Source organism: Syngnathus leptorhynchus, chromosome 3, assembly GCF_054491065.1.
Source record: "Syngnathus leptorhynchus isolate UIUO chromosome 3, UIUO_Slep, whole genome shotgun sequence".
Taxonomy (NCBI): Eukaryota; Metazoa; Chordata; class Actinopteri; order Syngnathiformes; family Syngnathidae; genus Syngnathus; species Syngnathus leptorhynchus.
In genome coordinates, this window is record NC_141197.1 from 13,237,185 (window position 1) to 13,255,981 (window position 18,797).

Genomic DNA, 18,797 nt, shown 5'->3' on the forward strand with positions numbered 1-18,797 from the left:
AATAGAATAACGTATCACTGAGAGGATACATATCTCTTTTATACCAAACGTCTGATCAATACTATGATTGATGGATTTGTGGGAAGGCGGCATCGTTTCAGACCAAACAAAAATAGATGCTTGATCACTCGGGAATCTTTTTGTTTGGTCTAGTGTTTTGGTTGTCAGCCAGACACGCACACGCGCGCCTCCCGTGGTTGTCATATGTCCCACCCTACTGGTCAGGGAGGGGAACAGCATGTCTACAAACTGCAGTAGTCATGAAATTTGAGCTGTGGATTTTTGTGATTTGTTTCGTGTCTCATTCACTTGAATGGATTTTTCATTAAGTGGTTAAAAATATGAAAAATGACATGTGAAAGCTGTCTTTGTTTTTGAGGGGAAAAAAGTATTGCTTTATTGTTGAAGGTTTGGGGTAGGAAGTTTTATTGTTTATGCTCGACGCGGAGGAGGAAGTCGATCTCCTCGCCATTTTGGAAAAAATAAAAATCGGTTCGTTACTGAGCAGCCACTTCTATGAGGACAACGTGATAGCTTGGTTTAAAAATAATGCGCGTCACAAAGCTGCTTTAAAGTTCGCTACTTTGTTACCATTTAATCCTTACTCAAACGGGTATTACTTATATTACTCTTCCGACCATGTCTACAGATGCAGCAGCCGACCAGGTAAAGTTAGCTTATGTCTCGTAGGCCTGTACTAAAATGCTAATGCTGCATGTAATGTATCCTTGCTGTGACAGTCGTAGATTTTATTTAACTGTATTTATTGCGTTTTGGGTATGTTGGCGGGTGTCATTTAATCGCAGTAAATATGTTTAAATGTCGATGTGTTTGTTTAATGGCGGCCTTACGCCGTATTGTCTAGTCTTGCTCGTGGCTTCGTTGTCGCTATGGCGTCGTTGGCCTGATACCCCCCGTCCCCCTCGCCCCCGAAATATACGCGGAAACTCTTGTAAAATAACATTTATGGTCTTCGTTATGGTACGCGGCGAGCAATTATTAAGAATCGAACGCGTAACGCAGAATTGGAATCAATAAATTATGATTGAATGAGTGGGGTGGTCATGGTGAATTTACCTCAGACGTGCCCATCAAGCTTAAACTTTAATGCAAACACCACCACTCCTCAGCTTTATATTCACCCGCAGAGTTTACATTGTATACAATGTATTTTTAATTTTCATTCTGCAGCATAATGATTCATTTTCATGCATTTGGTCCTTCCACTGCAGACTGCAGCAGAGTACGTCCCGGAGAAGGTGAAGAAGGCAGAGAAAAAGTTGGAAGAAAACCCATATGACCTTGACGCTTGGAGCATTCTGATTCGAGAAGCACAGGTTTAGTGACTCAAGAGTTGCATTACTGTATAGGGGTTTAAATGATGGGCTTAAGGGTGGGGGGGAATTCTTTGTTAAAGTTACATATATTTTGCTCATGTTTGTGTGGATGTAAATACATTCTCCCACTTTAGAACCAACCTATTGATAAAGCAAGGAAGACATATGAGCGACTTGTCACTCAGTTTCCAAGTTCCGGCAGATTCTGGAAACTCTTCATTGAAGCTGAGGTTAATACTTTTTTTTTTCTTTCTCGTACGCATGCCATTTTTTCCTTACATGATCAACAATGTGTTTTTCACACTAATTGTCTCGCACGTCGATGGGGTTTAAAGTCACAATTCTTGATTTCAGCCACTTGCTGAAAATTATTGGTTCCAGCATCACCCTGTCCTAGAATATAGATCATCAATATTGAGGATTGTGCCTTTAAATATAAAAACTAAGTTTCTTTTTATATTTTTTTGGTTCCCAGAATTTAATTACTATTTTTCTCGTCATATTCATTTAAATGGGGTAAAGTGAATTTGTTGCATGTTTGGTCTGCAACAGTATTAAAACAATTTTAATAGTATTTGGAGTGCATTAGCCTTTTATTCACTTGTCGTGTCAATTTATTGACTCCTGTGTCTTTTCTTTTGGAATGTGATGAACAAATACTCTGCCTTTTAGATATTCCCCATCACTTTCCCACCAAATAAATGGAACAAGGACCAGCCGCCCATTATTTGTTTATTGCTACTTTTTTAATGATGCGGGCAGCCACTGAGACCCTTATTTTTTTTCCCCTCCCTGGTTTAAAAAAAAAAAAAAAAAAAAAGCGCATTCACCTGTGTGAAGCGTTACCTCAGTTTTAAGTCTCTTTCCTCATAATCTGCTCTGGAACCTCTAATGTTGTGGGTATCACATCCAGACAAGTAAAAGAATGAACTACTGTGTTTTGGAAAATTTCGCCACCATTGCAGCAAGATCCAGTGGACTGCAAGAAGCAGGTAGCGGAAATAATAATATAATAATCACACGAAGGGAAATTTTTGCTTATCGTTGGCTATTGGGCAAAGTTGATTGAATCATAAAACTAGTGTAGGGAGTCTTCCAATCAATAGTCATTTCAGTTATTTTCAAGATCTTGCGTGCAGTGCTCAGTTTATGAATTAATTGATACAATAGGTATTTTTTTATTTTGTTTTAACAGCAGCTCTTTTAAGCTTTCTTTTTAGAATTGCAAATGGGTCGTCAAAAGCTGTCATTGGTCAAAAATGGCCCATTGGGTCTAGGTTCTCCACGTTTGCCTTAAAGTGAAAGTCAAACCAAATATGTTATTTACAATATGTTCTAAGTGCACCCACTCATCTAATCACAGTATTCTGATTAATCGTGAGTTTTTTGGAAGACTAATTAAGCACAAAAGCCACTTGTTATCCATCGTAGCTTGACTGTTCTCTGGGTTTGGTCACACGATGGTTGCAACTTGAGCCCTTCGGCACTTTGATGTCATTTTTAGTGGACAGCAAATAACAATGTAAGGCAAAATGGCCGCCTCATGAGATGAATGAAAATGGGTGGATTTTTCTGCATAATTATATTCCTTAAACACAATATTAATAAGCATATTGTTCTGCAGTAGTGGCAATGCATAAAACAATATTGTATATAAAATGTTTGACTTACCTTTAAGTTTGTTGACATGCAGGTCAGAAACATTTTTAGGTAACTTTTTTTTTTTATGTGGGGCTGCTTTGTTTTAATATGGAAGCCTATTGGCTTGTATGTTCACATCAGCAGTAGTTTAACTTCCCCCCCCTGCAGCAGTTTTAATAAGCTGCCTATATTTCCCCCAAAATTGAGTTATTGAGTGTTTTGGTCTGTGATTGACAGTCTCTGTGAACATGTGGGTTGTTTTGTGGTGCTCATGATTGTTCTCAGGCAGGAAGGACTACAGCTGTTGTGATGTGTCTAAACTATTTTTGGCATAGCGGTGTGTCGTCTCAGCGGCATTTGCAATTGGCCCTTGAGAGTGTTGCTATTACCTACCACTGGGTTGAACAGCTCCTGCTTAGTCATTTGCTGACGCCTGGTGTATCTTCAGTTGAATGTCAAATTTTGATCTGCTTCCCTTTTCATACTGAGCAGGGGAGTGAATGTCAGCACAGAGCTGCACATTTTAACCTTCCAGTTGCATGCATGTTATTGCCAGTGCGGCAATAAGCTAGGACGGTTCCCTGTAAATTGCTGGCTCTGGATTTTACTATCAGCGTGCACGTAGAAAATAACATTCATCTTTCTAACTGGGATGGCCGTGTGTTCACAATGAATTGATCACATGTTAAATGGGAGTGAGTAGTGGGCACATACCTCCCACCTTTTGAAATACCTCTGATTAACCCCAAATAAATTCAGATTTTCTTGTTGTCTTTTCCTAGAGTATTATCATTTCCTTTCTTGTATAAGTCTGAAATTACTGTGCCATCAATGACTGCGCTTTCAAACTGCTCATAATTTTCCTCTGCCATGACTACAGGGTTATGGCTAAATTTCAGCTAGAGAAATGCAGAAACAAAACATGATGCTACTGCACTGCAAGTGTCCATTATATTAAATGGTGTGTTTGGTGCAATTGCAGCTGCTCCTCACAATAAGCCGCATGGAGGGACTGCTTTCTTTTTTTTTTTTCAGCTGAAACAGCCTGAGTCAAGGTGGAGGGAAATATTTATGTGCCCATATGTAATTCAACTTTCCAAAGCTGAAATTTCTTTTATTTGAAATCCAAAACATTTGATGACAAATCCACAGCGTAGTCATGTGGTGTGCTTTAACAATTCATCACTTAAGCCCGTCACAAGACTTATGTTGAAATTTAAAGAACTTTGCCATCCTTATTAATTTAACCCCATTTTGTGAGAAACAACATTTTCAGTAGCCTAAATTGGCTTTTGTGCAATCTACAGCTCACACTTTAAACTTGGTTATCACTTACTTAAAATAGGCTCACAGAAACTGCTATCTTGAGGGGGCAGAAGTACGAAGGTTTGCATCAAGGGTGTTTAGTGAATTAGAATCAGGGAAGCATTAGTAAACAAATCCTTGTTGTTTCTGTGACTTTGTGCTCATGTAGCTGTCAAGAGAAGCTTAGTTTGGCTTTATAAAATAAAAAGTGTTTATTCCATTGGCTGCTTTTGTCTTTCTCATGCTAAAACCAGGATGTGCCCCCACTAACCCCCCCCCGGGGAGAATCTTATTGCATGTTGCATTTTTGTGCTGCTTTTTATTTGTAATGTGTTTCTGGAATTGTGGCGTGTTCTAGATCTTGAGTGCTATCAGGGAAAATAACAGTCTGTTCCAAAGGATGTTCACTTGGTCGCTGTAAAATCTGCCAACGGGATATACACCCCAGGCAGTTTTTCCTTTGTCTCCTTTCCTTGAAATCATACTGACATCTTACTCTGGCATTTTCATGGTCTTGAGGCACAATTTATATGACAATAAACCCCTTTACACAAGTAATTTGTCATTTTTGTGTGAATTTCACTTTGTTGATCTGACTTGTTTGCGTTCGATTTTGCATGAATGCATGTTTTCTGGAAGCCATAGATTATTTCAAATTACTCTTGAAATAATGTTGCATTTACATTTGTCTTATTTGCAGGTCAAGGCAAAAAACTATGACAAAGTAGAAAAGGTGAGTGAATGTCTTTATGAATAATTATTGGGGTCTAGCATTTTCTAATTTATTTTATTGGTTTCCCTGGAATGAAATAAACTCTATTTTACTTTTGAGTTCATATTCTGGTGTCAGCAACATGAAAGGAGTATTGCTTTGTTCCACTCATTTCAGGAAATGTCATATTCAAGCTTACAAGTTTTAATTTCCCCACATACTAACCTATTATTTTATTATTTGTCTGTTGAGCCCAGAGTCACATTCAAAATGAGTTGTTGCATTTTTGGATTTTATTGGATTTAATATTTGGTGGTGTAACCCTTACTTGGTTGGAATAATTGCATCAAGCCTGTGACCCATTAAATTCACCAGTGTGTTGCATTGTCTCAAATGTTTTTCCGGACACTTAGAGTAAATACAGCAGTGGAATTCACTTTGCCATTCCAAAACATTTAGAAGGATCCATATATTTAAAAAAAAAAAAAAAAAAAAAAAGTTGGCTCAGTGTACCAACCTGTTCTCTAAATATAGTTTATGAACGTATGCTTCGAAATTGTCTCTGAGTGTCTTCTGCAATCTCTTTCCCCGCAGCTATTTCAGAGATGTCTGATGAAAGTGTTACACATCGATCTGTGGAAATGTTACCTTGCTTACGTGCGAGAGACGAAAGGAAAGCTCCCCAGCTACAAGTAAGCTCGTGTGACTCCTGTAAATCTTGCTGATGAATATTCAATGAATTCAAGTTACATTTTGCTGCCCTCAGGGAGAAGATGGCCCAGGCATACGACTTTGCCCTGGATAAAATTGGCATGGAAATTATGTCATATCAGGTACATGAAATACATGTTATTTTAAATGTACATTTGTTAATGTTCCCTAATGGTTTGCATTCCCTTTCCACACAGATTTGGGTGGACTACATTAACTTCCTGAAGGGAGTGTGAGTCATTTTCCCTCCAGTTATTATTTTATGTACCATGCAAGTTAACGTTGATGCTGATGTTGTTTTATTTGCCACCAGTGAGGCTGTGGGCTCGTATGCAGAGAACCAACGCATCACAGCAGTACGAAGGGTCTACCAGAGGGGCTGTGTGAATCCCATGATTAATATTGAGCAGCTCTGGAGAGACTATAGCAAATATGAAGAGGTGAGCTCATTTATCTTTTTCCACAACCTCAATGTGTTTTCACTCGAAATGCTGACAGTTGGTTATGTAACACATCAGGGAATCAATATACATTTGGCCAAGAAAATGATTGAGGATCGAAGCAGAGACTACATGAATGCCAGAAGAGTAGCCAAGGTAAGGCACCTGTGTAAAAGAAGAATTAACCACCTTGTTGCTTCAACGTCATGATGATGATTTTGCTGAATCAGCCGGTGTCTGCTCTGCGCAGGAGTATGAGACAGTGATGAAAGGGCTGGATAGAAATGCGCCTTCGGTGCCACCCCAGAACTCCCCCCAGGAGGCGCTGCAAGTGGATATGTGGAAGAAGTACATCCAGTGGGAAAAAAGCAACCCTCTGCGCACAGAAGATCAGACGCTGATCACAAAGAGAGGTGACTCATTGTTATTGTGTGCGACTCCTCCAATTAGCTTGAAGCGCCGCTTGACTTCTCTGACTCGTTGCAGTGATGTTTGCCTACGAGCAGTGTCTGCTGGTGCTGGGGCACCATCCCGACGTTTGGTACGAGTCGGCTCAGTACTTGGAGCAGTCCAGCAAGTTGTTGGCGGAGAAAGGGGTACAAGACATTTTTTTTTTCTTCATTTGAAGAGTTTTGATTCGAAGCAATCAAACCACTAACGACAAGCTTTTGTTCCTTTCAGGACATGAATAACTCCAAGCTATTCAGTGACGAGGCAGCTAACATCTATGAGCGTGCCATTGGAACACTACTGAAGAAGAATATGCTTCTTTACTTCTCATTCGCCGACTATGAAGAAGTGGGTCATCCAGTGAACTGTTGCTGCTCTTCAAAACAATTTGACACATACAGTACGTGATCCTCCATGTGTATTTGCAATCTTTACAGAGCCGTATGAAACACGAGAAGGTGCACAGCATCTACAATAAACTGCTGACCATTGAGGACATTGACCCCACGTTGGTGTACATACAGTACATGAAGTTCGCCAGGAGGGCGGAGGGCATCAAATCGGGCCGCACCATCTTCAAAAAGGCCCGCGAGGATCTGCGCACACGCCACCACGTTTATGTCACCGCGGCTCTGATGGAGTACTACTGCAGCAAGGTAATCCGTGCTTCTCGTGGTTTGGACACAAACGCTTCAAGAAACAGCCTCATGTTTTGTCTTTTATGCTCGACAGGATAAATCGGTGGCCTTTAAGATTTTTGAGCTTGGTTTGAAGAAATATGGCGACATTCCAGAGTACATACTCGCATACATTGATTACCTCTCGCATCTTAATGGTGGGTTCTGTCTTCACTTATTTTCTCATTGGCACTGAGTAGCAAGGCACCCATTGTGCAAATGCAGTTTTATATTTGAATTTTATTATTTGTAAATTGTTTGTATTATTTTTCCATTATTACTTTGGGGATGATAACATATAACTAAAGGGTCTTCCCTGGTAGTGGTAGCATTAGCAGCATAACAAAAGGTGGTATCAGTCAGTAAAGTGAAATGAGAAATGGCCTCTATTAGATTTGCATCTTTTGTCTTTCTTACAGAGGATAACAACACCAGAGTTCTGTTTGAACGGGTCCTCACCTCAGGAAACCTTTCACCAGAGAAGTCAGGGTACGCATAATAGTGTTCATCACATTGACTCATTGACCAAGTTTGTCTTGCCGCCCTTGTTTTGATTGACTCGTATTTGATCTCAGGGAGATCTGGGCTCGTTTTCTGGCCTTCGAAAGTAATATCGGCGACCTGGCCAGTATTCTGAAAGTGGAGCGGCGCCGTTTCACTGCATTCAAGGATGAGTACGAGGGCAAAGAGACGGCCTTGCTCGTGGACCGATACAAGTTCATGGACCTGTACCCCTGCTCCACCAGTGAACTCAAAGCTCTGGGATACAAAGTGGGTGCTTTGACCATCACTGCTGCCTAATAGTCAAAACGACAGACAGTCCCACTAGATGAATTAAAACACCAACTGTGAAACGACATATCAATGGTTTGGCACACAATTTGGTTTTAATCTCTCAGTTTGGATTGCATAGGGTAGATTTTTTGATTAAAAAAAGGAACAGATGTAATCACTCCAAATGACTGTAGTTGAGCAGCATTGTTTACGTTTCTTAACTCCTATTTTCCATGTGGGAAACACGAATTGGCCAATTATATGCAATACAACAACAACGTTATGAAGATTCATGGGATTATGTAGTACTCATTGCAATCATGTAAATACTCGCTGCATATAAAATGAATGGCCAGATGTGTCCAGTGAGCCTTAAATTTGCCACCCTACTCGACTTGTATTTGTAGGATGTGTCTCGTGCCAAACTGGCAGCTCTGCTCCCCGAGGCTGTCACCGTGCCCTCTGCGCCCACGCTGAAGGACGAAATAGACCGAAAACCAGAGTACCCCAAACCGGACACCAATCAGATGATCCCCTTCCAACCGCGCCACCTCGCAGGTACCTTATCGTTGTCTAATTTGGAACCGTGGCAGTTGTGATGTCTTGTGTTCACCGCCGCCTGTCGTTTGTGTCCACAGCTCCAGGCCTGCACCCTGTACCCGGTGGAGTGTTCCCAGTACCCCCGGTGGCTGTCATTTTAATGAAGCTGCTCCCGCCACCTACGTGTTTCACCGTAAGTAATCGTGAACACCTATAGTGGTCTGCTACTTTCTTTGTGGAATGTTAAAAGAACATGTGATTGTTTGCTCTGCAGGGTCCTTTTGTTCAAGTGGATGAGCTCATTGAGACTTTCAGGAGATGCACACTTCCGCAGAGTAAGTATCTATCTGCCAGGTTTTTTTTTTTGGTATCCTGCTCTTTCTTTATCTGTATTGCTCTCTATCTTTATCTATGGCTCTCCTTTATCTCGCTGTTGCTCTAAAAATTTTAGTGCAATAAACATGGCCGCAGCACCCAGCCCTGCTATGAATAGTGTACAGCCATGAATAATTGACACCTCCTTTAAAGGCCAAGGCAAGGCAGATTTACCTTAGGACATTTTATATACTGTACAAGGTAGGTTTGAAGAGGCTTATAATATCCTTTAGATGCCACAAGATAACAGCAAATCACTTGAAAACACTAATTCTGTTTTTCATTTACCGTGGTCTACAACAAGCAACATCATTTATCTAGCACGTACACAATCATGTTCCATAAACGACTGTATCCAGCAAGACGAACCATCTTTACATGGTTCATTCAAGGCCCGTCAAAAAGGAACATCTCAAACATGTTGAAAAAACAACAAATAATTAGATCAACAACACTTAAATTCCACAAGATGACGTCAGAGTATTAGCCAATGAAAATACGCACATTCACTTTCCCTTTTCCTCCGTCCCTCTAAGCTGTGGAGGCTGCTGTGGAGCTCATCACGGGCAGACTGCCAGACGGTGGCGGCGAGGGCAATGGCGCCGTGGAGAACCACAACAGCACCAAGTCACTCAAGAGGCCCAATGCTGACTCGGATGAGGAAGACGACAAAGGAGCGGTGGCGCCGCCCATCCACGACATTTATCGCGCCCGTCAGCAGAAGAGGATTCGATAGAGCGCCCACTAGGGCTTGAACCTTACAAGAATGTAACAAGCAGCCAAAGGAGGTAAAATGTTCATTTTTGGAGAGTCTTGGGCTGACAGAACTTGACCTCTGTACAGCAGCCATACGCAGCCACACAAACACACAACCTAAGCCTGAGTGTCCTTGTGTTTTTATGTTCAAAGACTGACTGATACTGTACAAAGTTTTTAATCCAACCATCGGTTGTGGCAAACAGCTCAGTTTCTGGCCTTGTGTTGTTCCAGTGATGGCAAATATTTTTAGATAACTGGAGGAGATGATCTCTCTCAATAAAAGTGTACATTGTTCAACACATTTGTCTTAGCTCTCTTTGTTTAGCCTTGCAGTTCCAACAATAATTACTGTGCAGCCTCAATGCAGGTGTTATATAAGGCCAAATATTGATAATATAGTGTGTCATTAGTTCCATGGCCCTCAGAGGACTCAATAAAAGCTCAAATGGTCGCTAATGGTACAATTGTATGCTGACCATGCCCACTAGGGGACGGTATTTGACATCGTTGTATAACGACAATGGCCACGGCAAAATGAACAAGCTGCAGTTTTTCCCCTATCGGTCATTGAGTTCACTATGATAGAATCATGGGTGAGTTGGAGCTCATCCCAGCTGACGGATGAACAGAAAATACACTAAACTTTTAACAGATTATTTCTTTTTTTGAATTCTCTACGTCCGAGATGTTTTGTTGCTTGTAGACTATGCTAAACATTTGTTTGTGTGCAATCAAAATGTTTGGTCGTTTTGTGTTTACAGCTTCCATCACCTACTAACAAAGCAGCCGTTTCCTCTTTTAATGGATCTCATTATAGAGCACCGTAGGAAACGCAACCTCGACGACGTGACTGAAGCAGGCTTTTGAAACTCAGATGCCCACAGGGGATGATTCCCATGAATCTCTCCGACCCTTTTACAACACAGCAACATCAGACTTTCAAATTAGCTTCACAAAACTTTCTCAGACACAGCTGCAGGGCTGCATCACAGTGTTTATTTGCAAATCTTGTTCTTTTCTCACAAAGCACACACATCCATAAAGAGCAAAATTCACTACCTCAGATTGGACTAGTTCTGCTGAAATCTTAAATATTTCTGAATCTTCATCAGTCTCTCATAACAGCTTTGTTTGACTTTTGTAGCATCAGCTACTGTAGTTTCTAGAATATAAGTTATAATAATATATATGTTTTCGTTTAGGTTTTATTAATTTTAGTATTGCTTTTAGTTTGGTTTTACTATATGAATATGTATTTATCAAGTGCAAGGTTTAAAAAAAAAAAAAAAGTCACTAAATATTGAATAGGTAGGCTACAATATTTAAATGACTGTTTGACTCTCCTTTTTTTTGTATGGACATACAACAATAGCGCAATAAATAAATCTAAAATAAACTCCATACAATATTTCTACTCAGTTTTATAAATATAAAATGTAGTTAAAGTTTGTTAAGCATTTTTGTTCGTATTTCCTTTTGTAAATGAATATGGTTTTTTTTCAACTTCAGGTTTAGTTTTCTCAAGTTTTCAATCACTATAATAACCTAGGTCTGGTTCAGTAGTCCAGAAATGATGGTATGTTCATAAAAATCACAGCTTACTCATCACAAATCCACATTCACGGTCAGTGTGTGTGTCTGTGTGTGTGTGTATGTATATACATATATATATATGTGTATATACATACACAAAGGCCACATATACATACACAAAGGCCACATATGTTCTCATTTACACCACAATCTTCACATTACTATATTCCACCAATAATAAACATTACCGTCACAAGATGTTCATGCTTGATAACTTATTGCTAAAATACTGCACAAAAATGTCCGGGTGGTCTTTGTAAAATTGTGCTAGCAGTCGTTTCTTTTCCTTGCTGGGCAGGTTGGGGTTCTCGTGGATTGTCCGCAATAATGACCACAATTCTTCTTCGGTGTGTTTTTCTCCATTTTCCAGTTTCCTTGTGCTATGTGTTAACCCTGAATTTACAGAGGGTAAGGGAATATGACAATAATACAGGAAATAGTAGTAAATAATTTATCTAGAAGTTGAATCCGTGATACGATGATGTGAAATCTGCATACCTGTTATGATATCTGCATCCTCCCCTCTATCAATATTCTTTAATCTGTCGCTGACCATCGTGTGTAGTGAAGCAGGAACCTGATGGCAGTAAGTAAAACTTTTAGTATTCATTTGTACTCGGTGGTGGTGTACCTAATGTTGTGACCAGAGTGGTCATTCATTGTGAATGGAAGAATAAAAACATTTGAAAAGCACAAACAAAAGCTGCATTATTATCGTTCCTTCCGCTGCATTTCTCTTACATAACGTCCCTGTTTATTACCTCCTTCCTGTTGGGAAGCTTGTCATTTTTTTTTTTCTCTTTCAGAGACAGGCAATTATTTTTAAGCTGTTCCTGATGTGCCTTGGAGATGAAACTCGTGTAAACAGCGTGCAGTCGTCACCAGCCGTCTAGGAGCTCTAGCCTTCAGCGTGATTGTTATCAAACACGATGTAACGTATAACACTCACTTTGAAGAGATCTTGGTGGTTGTCCATCATAAACAGAACTATCAGGTCCACTTTGCCTTTGGAAAGTCTTCTGCTGTACACAAGGGCGCTGGAGAATGATCTCTTCACTGCCATTCGATTCTCGATCTGAGGGACACATGCAGGGTCAGCAAAGAATTCTAACTATACTCTTTAACAACCTGACAATCAAAAGGATCTTAAGTAGTTCTTATTAAATGAGGAGTAGAGACGATAAATTCACATTTTTAACCATTATGATACTCAATACATTATTTCCACTTATTATCCTTAGTATTTGCTTTACTATATTTTCTTAAATTGAATTAAAATGCCTTAAAATACAGATTTAATTCGGTCCACTTAATGTATTCTTTATATAAAAAAAAATGTTTTTCATAGATAATCAACTGTGCCTCTCCTAGCAGCCAGGTGCTTTTGCCTCCGCCACATATTAATGTCACTCTCGACGGCACGCACACACCTCTGGGTGGAGTTTGATGTCCTGCGTGTTAGCGGCGATGGCCATGAATCTGAGCAGCCGCCGGAGTTCCTCTCTGCCTCCAGAGTCCTGCAGTTTGAGGCTCAGCTGCAGTGCCTCCAGAGCTTGCTCCAGTTTTCCATTTACTAAGGACACACCGCACACAAATAGTGATGGAAAGGTATTGTTACTTATTTACTTTAATTCCTATTGAATGAATTTAATGTTTGAGTCTGTTTGAAACATGTGGAAGCCTTCTCACCAAGAAGCTCCGAAATACCCGAGTGGATGTCGAACACGCGGTTGCTGAAGAGAGGGGGCTGCTCAGCTCGAGCGTAATGCTTAGCCAGGACTTCGTAGAGTAACTTCTTACATTCCAGGTTGTTGGCGCATCCCGCGAGGCCTTTGCTGACCTTCACCACTTGAGCGTCAGGGAGGAAGTCCAGACAGTCTATAGCACCAGACATCCATTCATCTTCCCTGAGGGAGAGGAAGCAGTTGGGATTTGAAACTAACGCAACAAAATGACGTAAGCAAGATCCATGCAATATCTCTTGCAAACATCTTGAGTAGCTTCATAACATAACCGACATATTACAAATACCACACTAATCCTTATCAAAACAATCTTCCATTTCCAAAATGCTGGTGTTGTGTAAACTTACTGTGCCTCACTGAAGGCCTTGAGCACCTCTCTGTCCATGTAGCTTGATGTCAGGTCTGAGACGCTCTCTCCGGTGTGCAAAGAATTCCGATAGTCATCCTTGTTCTCCAGTAACGGGAGTTCAATCAACTGCAGGAGCCTGCACACCGTCTGCTGGTGCCAAACCTCCACGACCACTGCAGTGAAGAGCAGTCGGAAAGGTACAAAAAGGATGAGGTATGCACATTTGTGGGATCTTGTACCATGTGTCACTTTTTACTTACGCTCTTCTGAGACACCTAAGTTGATTTGAGGCGTGATGGTCGAGTTCAGGTTGAGATTTCGCAGTATCTCGTCCACTGATTTGCCTTTTCTCACAGGAGAGTGAGTAAAGTACATTGGCACATCTTGTCTGGAGAGTTACAGGATGGCAATTGTGGTTATTTCCTTACAATTCCTTACCTACTTTAAACTTGACTTCAAGCCTGTTTAGTTTTCAAAGGCAGCCATGTTGGATGTGTAATGATTTCACAATCACACCACAAGATGGCACCAAAGTAACACTTTTGCTACTAGCTGCTAGATTAGACTCAGTTGATCATCTAATATATTTTTTTATTCATAAAGAATACATAGTAAATGTGGTCATGAAATTATTTAAATTAGTATTTCAAGGCAAAAGTTAAACAAGCGCAAAATTGCAGATAGAATTTAATATTTAAGTACAGCATGAATATAATAAATGTCTACTACCTGTAGCTGTTCTTGTTTCTGCTTTTGCCTGGAGAGTCATAGCCGCTCTCTATGGTCACGGTAGAGTTGGACTTGGTGTTGTTTAGTGGTGACAAGTCCGTCTCCGTGCTTGGGAACCTGTACAAACTACAACTGCTGTCCTCAAAAGTGTCTCTCTTCTTTTCCTTGCCAAACACTTTAATGCCCACCGGCTCAAAGACCTTCGAGTCCATGAGGACTTGACAAAGTCGGATGGCTTTCTGGCGAGGTACAACCTCGTCGCCGAAGAAGCGATTTAAACTGATGTGCGCTAACACGGCATCCACTGCCTCGGAGCCCAAAAAGCAGTCGTGGTAGGACTTGAGATTGTGGCGCCGACGCTTAACCTCCACGTGAGTGTGGAGGTTGGAGATGATGCTGCTCCAGATTTGGGTGGCCCGGAATGGCTTCCCAGCCATGCCTGGGTCTGAAAGGATAGAAGATTAGATTAGAAGGGTTCGAATTTTAGCTCAGTTTATTCTTAGTAATTACCATCAAAGGAACAGTTTGCCAGATTCCTACTTTGGGTAATTTGCATGAAAAATAATGGTGAATTGGAAAACATTGTAGGTGCAGGATTCAAAATTTGGTGACAGCTCAAAATAATTATGATTCTGTATTTTATTAAAATAAATAATTAAAAGTATTTAAAAAAATCTCAAAAGTCTCCCGGAATTAATTATTGTGTGTTGAGTTCAGAGAGTTGACTTAAATAGAAGACAATGTGATTCTCCAGGAATGATGAGAACAATGTACACACTGTTCGACCTCCCTTACAAATGATGTCTAAATATCGTATTCCACAATGTGGGTGGTCTTCATTGCTGCTAACACATGCACCAGACGGCACCACGGGTCAGACCAATGAATGGATTTTGAAAGAGTCAAAATTTGCTCATTTCTGAAGCAATTTTCATAAGCGTGGCAGCCCTGACTTGCCTTGATTAATTGCAATTAATTTCCATTTTGAAACAGTCACGCCACAAAATCAAAATAATTTTTGACAATAAATGAATCCATTTTTAGTGCAAATGCAGCTAAACTATAAAAGAAAAGAAAAAATGTGTAAGTGGGTCTAACAACCCAATTACCGCACATCTCATTTTTCTGGTCTTTAAAGTCAATTGTCTTAGAAGTGTGCTGCTCACCACAAGAAAACAGAGTGTCCCTACATGAGATGCCAATGTAGTTTATATGTCACCGCAGGGAGCATCTTAAGCCAGTTGAGCAAATGTTAGAGGACGAGGGTGGTCAGCAGGCTGGGGCTATAAATCACTGTCCCTGACGTAGCAGCTACGCTCTTTGTTATGACAATACAAATACGTATGACAATCCTATTATCACCCACCTGTAACAACAAGAAAACAGCAGTTCGAACAGTAAGTGTATGCAGACGGACTTGATAGAGTTAAAGTGGAACCTCGGACAAAACTGGATACAATACCGTATGACAAATTAAAATGTGTAGAGGTAAGCCAAGTACATTGTGCAGAAGGAAATTTCATAGAATGTAGATGATTCAAGAATCAAACATGTTTAAGTGACAATATCAGATTAAAATCCTTTCAATTAGAAATTAGGGCCATCTGGGTAATCCACAGGACTCCCTGCATTACGAATTACGGCACAAATCCGGATCTGATCAATTTCTATAAACCCTCGTTAAAGTCTGAAAAACACAGAGAAGGGTGAGTAAGGGGAAGTATGGTGATGGGGGTCACGTGTGGGTCAAAACAATTCAGGGAACACATCTGTACTCAGTCATCTCTTGTTGCTCACATTTGAAATAACAGGATTCAACATGAATTGTCTGAGGCTGACCCAACTTGGCCACTGCAAATTTCTAGGCCACAAAATAAAAAAGACCAAATAACACGTGCACAAACACACACAACCTGCTTTATAGGTAGCCTGACACCTTTATGTGGGAACTAGAGTCAACAACGATAAATGATTGCAGGCTCTATCATTGTTATAAGGCAGGTAGAGCGTCATAGTGTAGCAGTGTTTGTAAATAATTGCAGCGGGAGGAGACAAATGCCATCAACACAAGAGACTTTTATTTCCCCTTGTGAATATCACAGTACCAGCCTTATTATCATCATCATCATCACCATTGGTATATCTGTGCTAAATAGCCTCGTAGGACCTCAAGCATGCTGCACATTGAGCACATTGTGTGGCATCAGGCCATTAACAGTCGGTGTGCAGATAATCTTTATTCTTTTAGCATGCAGCAACAAGTGAGATTAAGCTGTCAAGGCAAACTGGATGCTCGTTTACATTTGAACCATCGCATAAGAAGTGCATCCTCGTCTCACCTGTTTTTTTTTTTGTTTTTTTTTACCTCAATTACTTTGTATAGGGCCGCGAATACAACTAATGATTATTTTGATAATTGATGAATGATTTTTTTGATCATCATTAATCTGTCAATCAATGAATCAAATTTTGGGGCTCTTATGTCAAGGAGACAATATCCCTGCAAAGAAACTGTGATAATTATACTGTAAGCCTAGTTTAAAACTCTTAAATCATTGCCATAAAGCAAGTCAATCACAATCGGTAAGACTTGCGAACAAATAACAATGAGTAAACACATTCCGAGCAGGTCCTCTAATCATTGTAACAAAGTATTGTTGTAATTAGCCCAAAATATTTACACAAGCCAGAGTATCAAAAGAAGCAATTAACTTCAAGTAATACTGCAAAATTGTAAACTGACGCACGCTTTGGATGAAAACGAGTCAACCAATTTTAGGTGAGAACGGGAGATGACTCATTCAATTCGACATATTAAGTTATTTAAAAACAACAACCGCAACATAAATCATTGCAATGCGTTTACTTGCTGTTCGCTCCAGTGACAGCGAGAAGCCATGCAAGCCTCCTCTTCTTCTTCACCTCTTCTCACGCTCAACTCAAGTGACGCAAACTTCTGCGAGCGTCTTGGTACCCGAAGTTAGCTCCTCCCCTTTATTAATTATTCATGAGCCAATCAGTACCGTCATGGCGGATTTCGACATAAGAAGGAAGTTCCTCGACGTGCTGTCTTCCCGCATTTATGAAATCTCAATCAAAGGTTTGTTGACGTACATTTATCATCCCCAAGCTATAGGAAATGACATAAAAAGTATACGACAAAACAGTATTTATACACAAAACACTGAAATATTAGTTGCTGGCACGCCATGTTTTCAACTCATGGTTTAGTTGAAATTACTGCCTTGAACTCTCTAAAATGAACTGATAAACACTAATCGAACAAAATACGGGCAAAAAAATATATATATTTATACATTTGACGTAGAATGTAAGAAGCACTGTTTATTTAAGTTACACTCCCCAGGCATTTGATTAGGTACACTTGGTGTAATGAGCTTCATTAGTGTCAAAAGCTGCCCCCCCCCCCCCCATCTACCATTACAAATATAAAAATGCTGTTGCTGTACCACTTTACTAACCCTAACCAAACAGGCACAAAATTGAAGTTAATAGGCAACTGTATTGTTTTTTAGGTGGTAGAGATGGATACCCAATAATGGCTGCTCAATCTGATCTGGGATCAGTCACATGCACAAGTCAGTCACAGAGATGAGTCCATCCACTGTCTCAATGCCGTACCAATATCTCTCACGTTGTGACCCCGTGGCATCTGTGTGGCGTAAGTAATCCGACAGTGGAAACAACAAAACACGGTAAGGTGACACTGAACTCAATGAGCGGGAACGTGACTCGAGTACAGCACACAACAGGTAAGGTTTAAGAGTGGTGCATCAAACTGGTTTGTCTTTTATACAATAAAACATGATTTTACCTGAGGCAATGCGGACAGCATATAAACAACAAAATTGGCTTTTGTAAACGTAGGGAACACAAGAGAAATTTCATCAAAGTCTACGTTAATGATTACACGATTGAACCCACTTGTTTTCATTTTGTTGGCCTAATAGCAATACTTTGAACTTATTTTACAATATCACTTTAAAAAAAAATACCAATGTGCCTGCTTAATTCTTTATATATTCTCAGTCATCCAGCTCACTTTAAGATAATCTGCAGAAGCGGAATTAAGGCAAATGGACACTTCTTGTTTGTTGTACTTTTGATTCTTTTGAAAACAACGACTTAAAGCAACTTTGCTATCGGGCTTACCATAGGTTGATCTCGTAGCGCTGACCTTCCTTCTCGTCAGTAAGATGAGGTACTTCTATCCGTCCGTCCACGTCACATCCACACCTTGGAGGAAATGCAACTCTTGTATTTGAGAGCGAGAAGCGAAGTGGTTTAAAAAAAAACAGGTTTCACAACTTTCTCCAAGAACTCCCGCATACCTTTGTTATGTAAGCCTGCCAAAAAGCTGAAGGGAAAATGAGAAAGAAGTCAGTCTGGTTAACATGAAGAATACCTAATCATTAATGGCCTCTTGTTTCTTTGCCTGCAAACATAATTCTTGACTCTTTATGCTTTTGATACTGGAGGTGAGCTTGGCAGACTAAATGCATGTTAGAGCTCTTGAATGTGACCTTTAAAATGTAATTAACCTGTCAGTGGAACATAATGTAACTTCGTTTATGACGTCTTTTCCCCACACGGTCCTTTTCACATAGTCTGTAAAGGGACCCCCCCCCCCCCCCGACCC

At 40.3% G+C, this 18,797-nt stretch overlaps 2 protein-coding genes across 6 annotated transcripts; one reads left to right on the top strand and one right to left on the bottom strand.

The window, feature by feature from the left end:
* Positions 1-234: 234 nt before the first annotated feature.
* On the top strand, positions 235-10,020 carry cstf3 (cleavage stimulation factor, 3' pre-RNA, subunit 3). Its single transcript, XM_085907964.1, has 20 exons — positions 235-666; positions 1,233-1,337; positions 1,472-1,567; positions 4,984-5,016; positions 5,590-5,687; positions 5,762-5,828; positions 5,904-5,938; positions 6,020-6,146; positions 6,225-6,302; positions 6,397-6,559; positions 6,633-6,742; positions 6,828-6,944; positions 7,034-7,252; positions 7,329-7,431; positions 7,693-7,762; positions 7,849-8,044; positions 8,455-8,605; positions 8,686-8,780; positions 8,862-8,922; positions 9,499-10,020. Exons 1-20 carry the CDS (start codon positions 640-642, stop codon positions 9,696-9,698), a joined length of 2,151 nt encoding a protein of 716 aa, XP_085764090.1. The 5' UTR covers positions 235-639; the 3' UTR covers positions 9,699-10,020.
* A 682-nt stretch (positions 10,021-10,702) lies between these two features.
* depdc7a (DEP domain containing 7, paralog a) lies at positions 10,703-18,387 on the bottom strand. 5 transcript variants are annotated; one of them, XM_085908569.1, is made up of 10 exons: positions 18,311-18,387; positions 15,304-15,503; positions 14,138-14,582; positions 13,669-13,796; positions 13,407-13,581; positions 13,004-13,221; positions 12,745-12,887; positions 12,264-12,389; positions 11,813-11,891; positions 10,703-11,707 (listed from the first exon to the last, which is right to left on the bottom strand). In XM_085908569.1, the coding sequence occupies exons 3-10, from the start codon at positions 14,572-14,574 to the stop codon at positions 11,505-11,507; spliced, it is 1,509 nt and encodes a 502-aa protein (XP_085764695.1). In that variant the 5' UTR covers positions 14,575-14,582; positions 15,304-15,503; positions 18,311-18,387; the 3' UTR covers positions 10,703-11,504. The 5 variants fall into 5 exon arrangements, with proteins under 5 accessions (XP_085764695.1, XP_085764697.1, XP_085764698.1 ...); XM_085908571.1 differs by lacking the exon at positions 18,311-18,387 and adding an exon at positions 17,004-17,396; XM_085908572.1 differs by lacking the exon at positions 15,304-15,503.
* Positions 18,388-18,797: the final 410 nt, after the last annotated feature.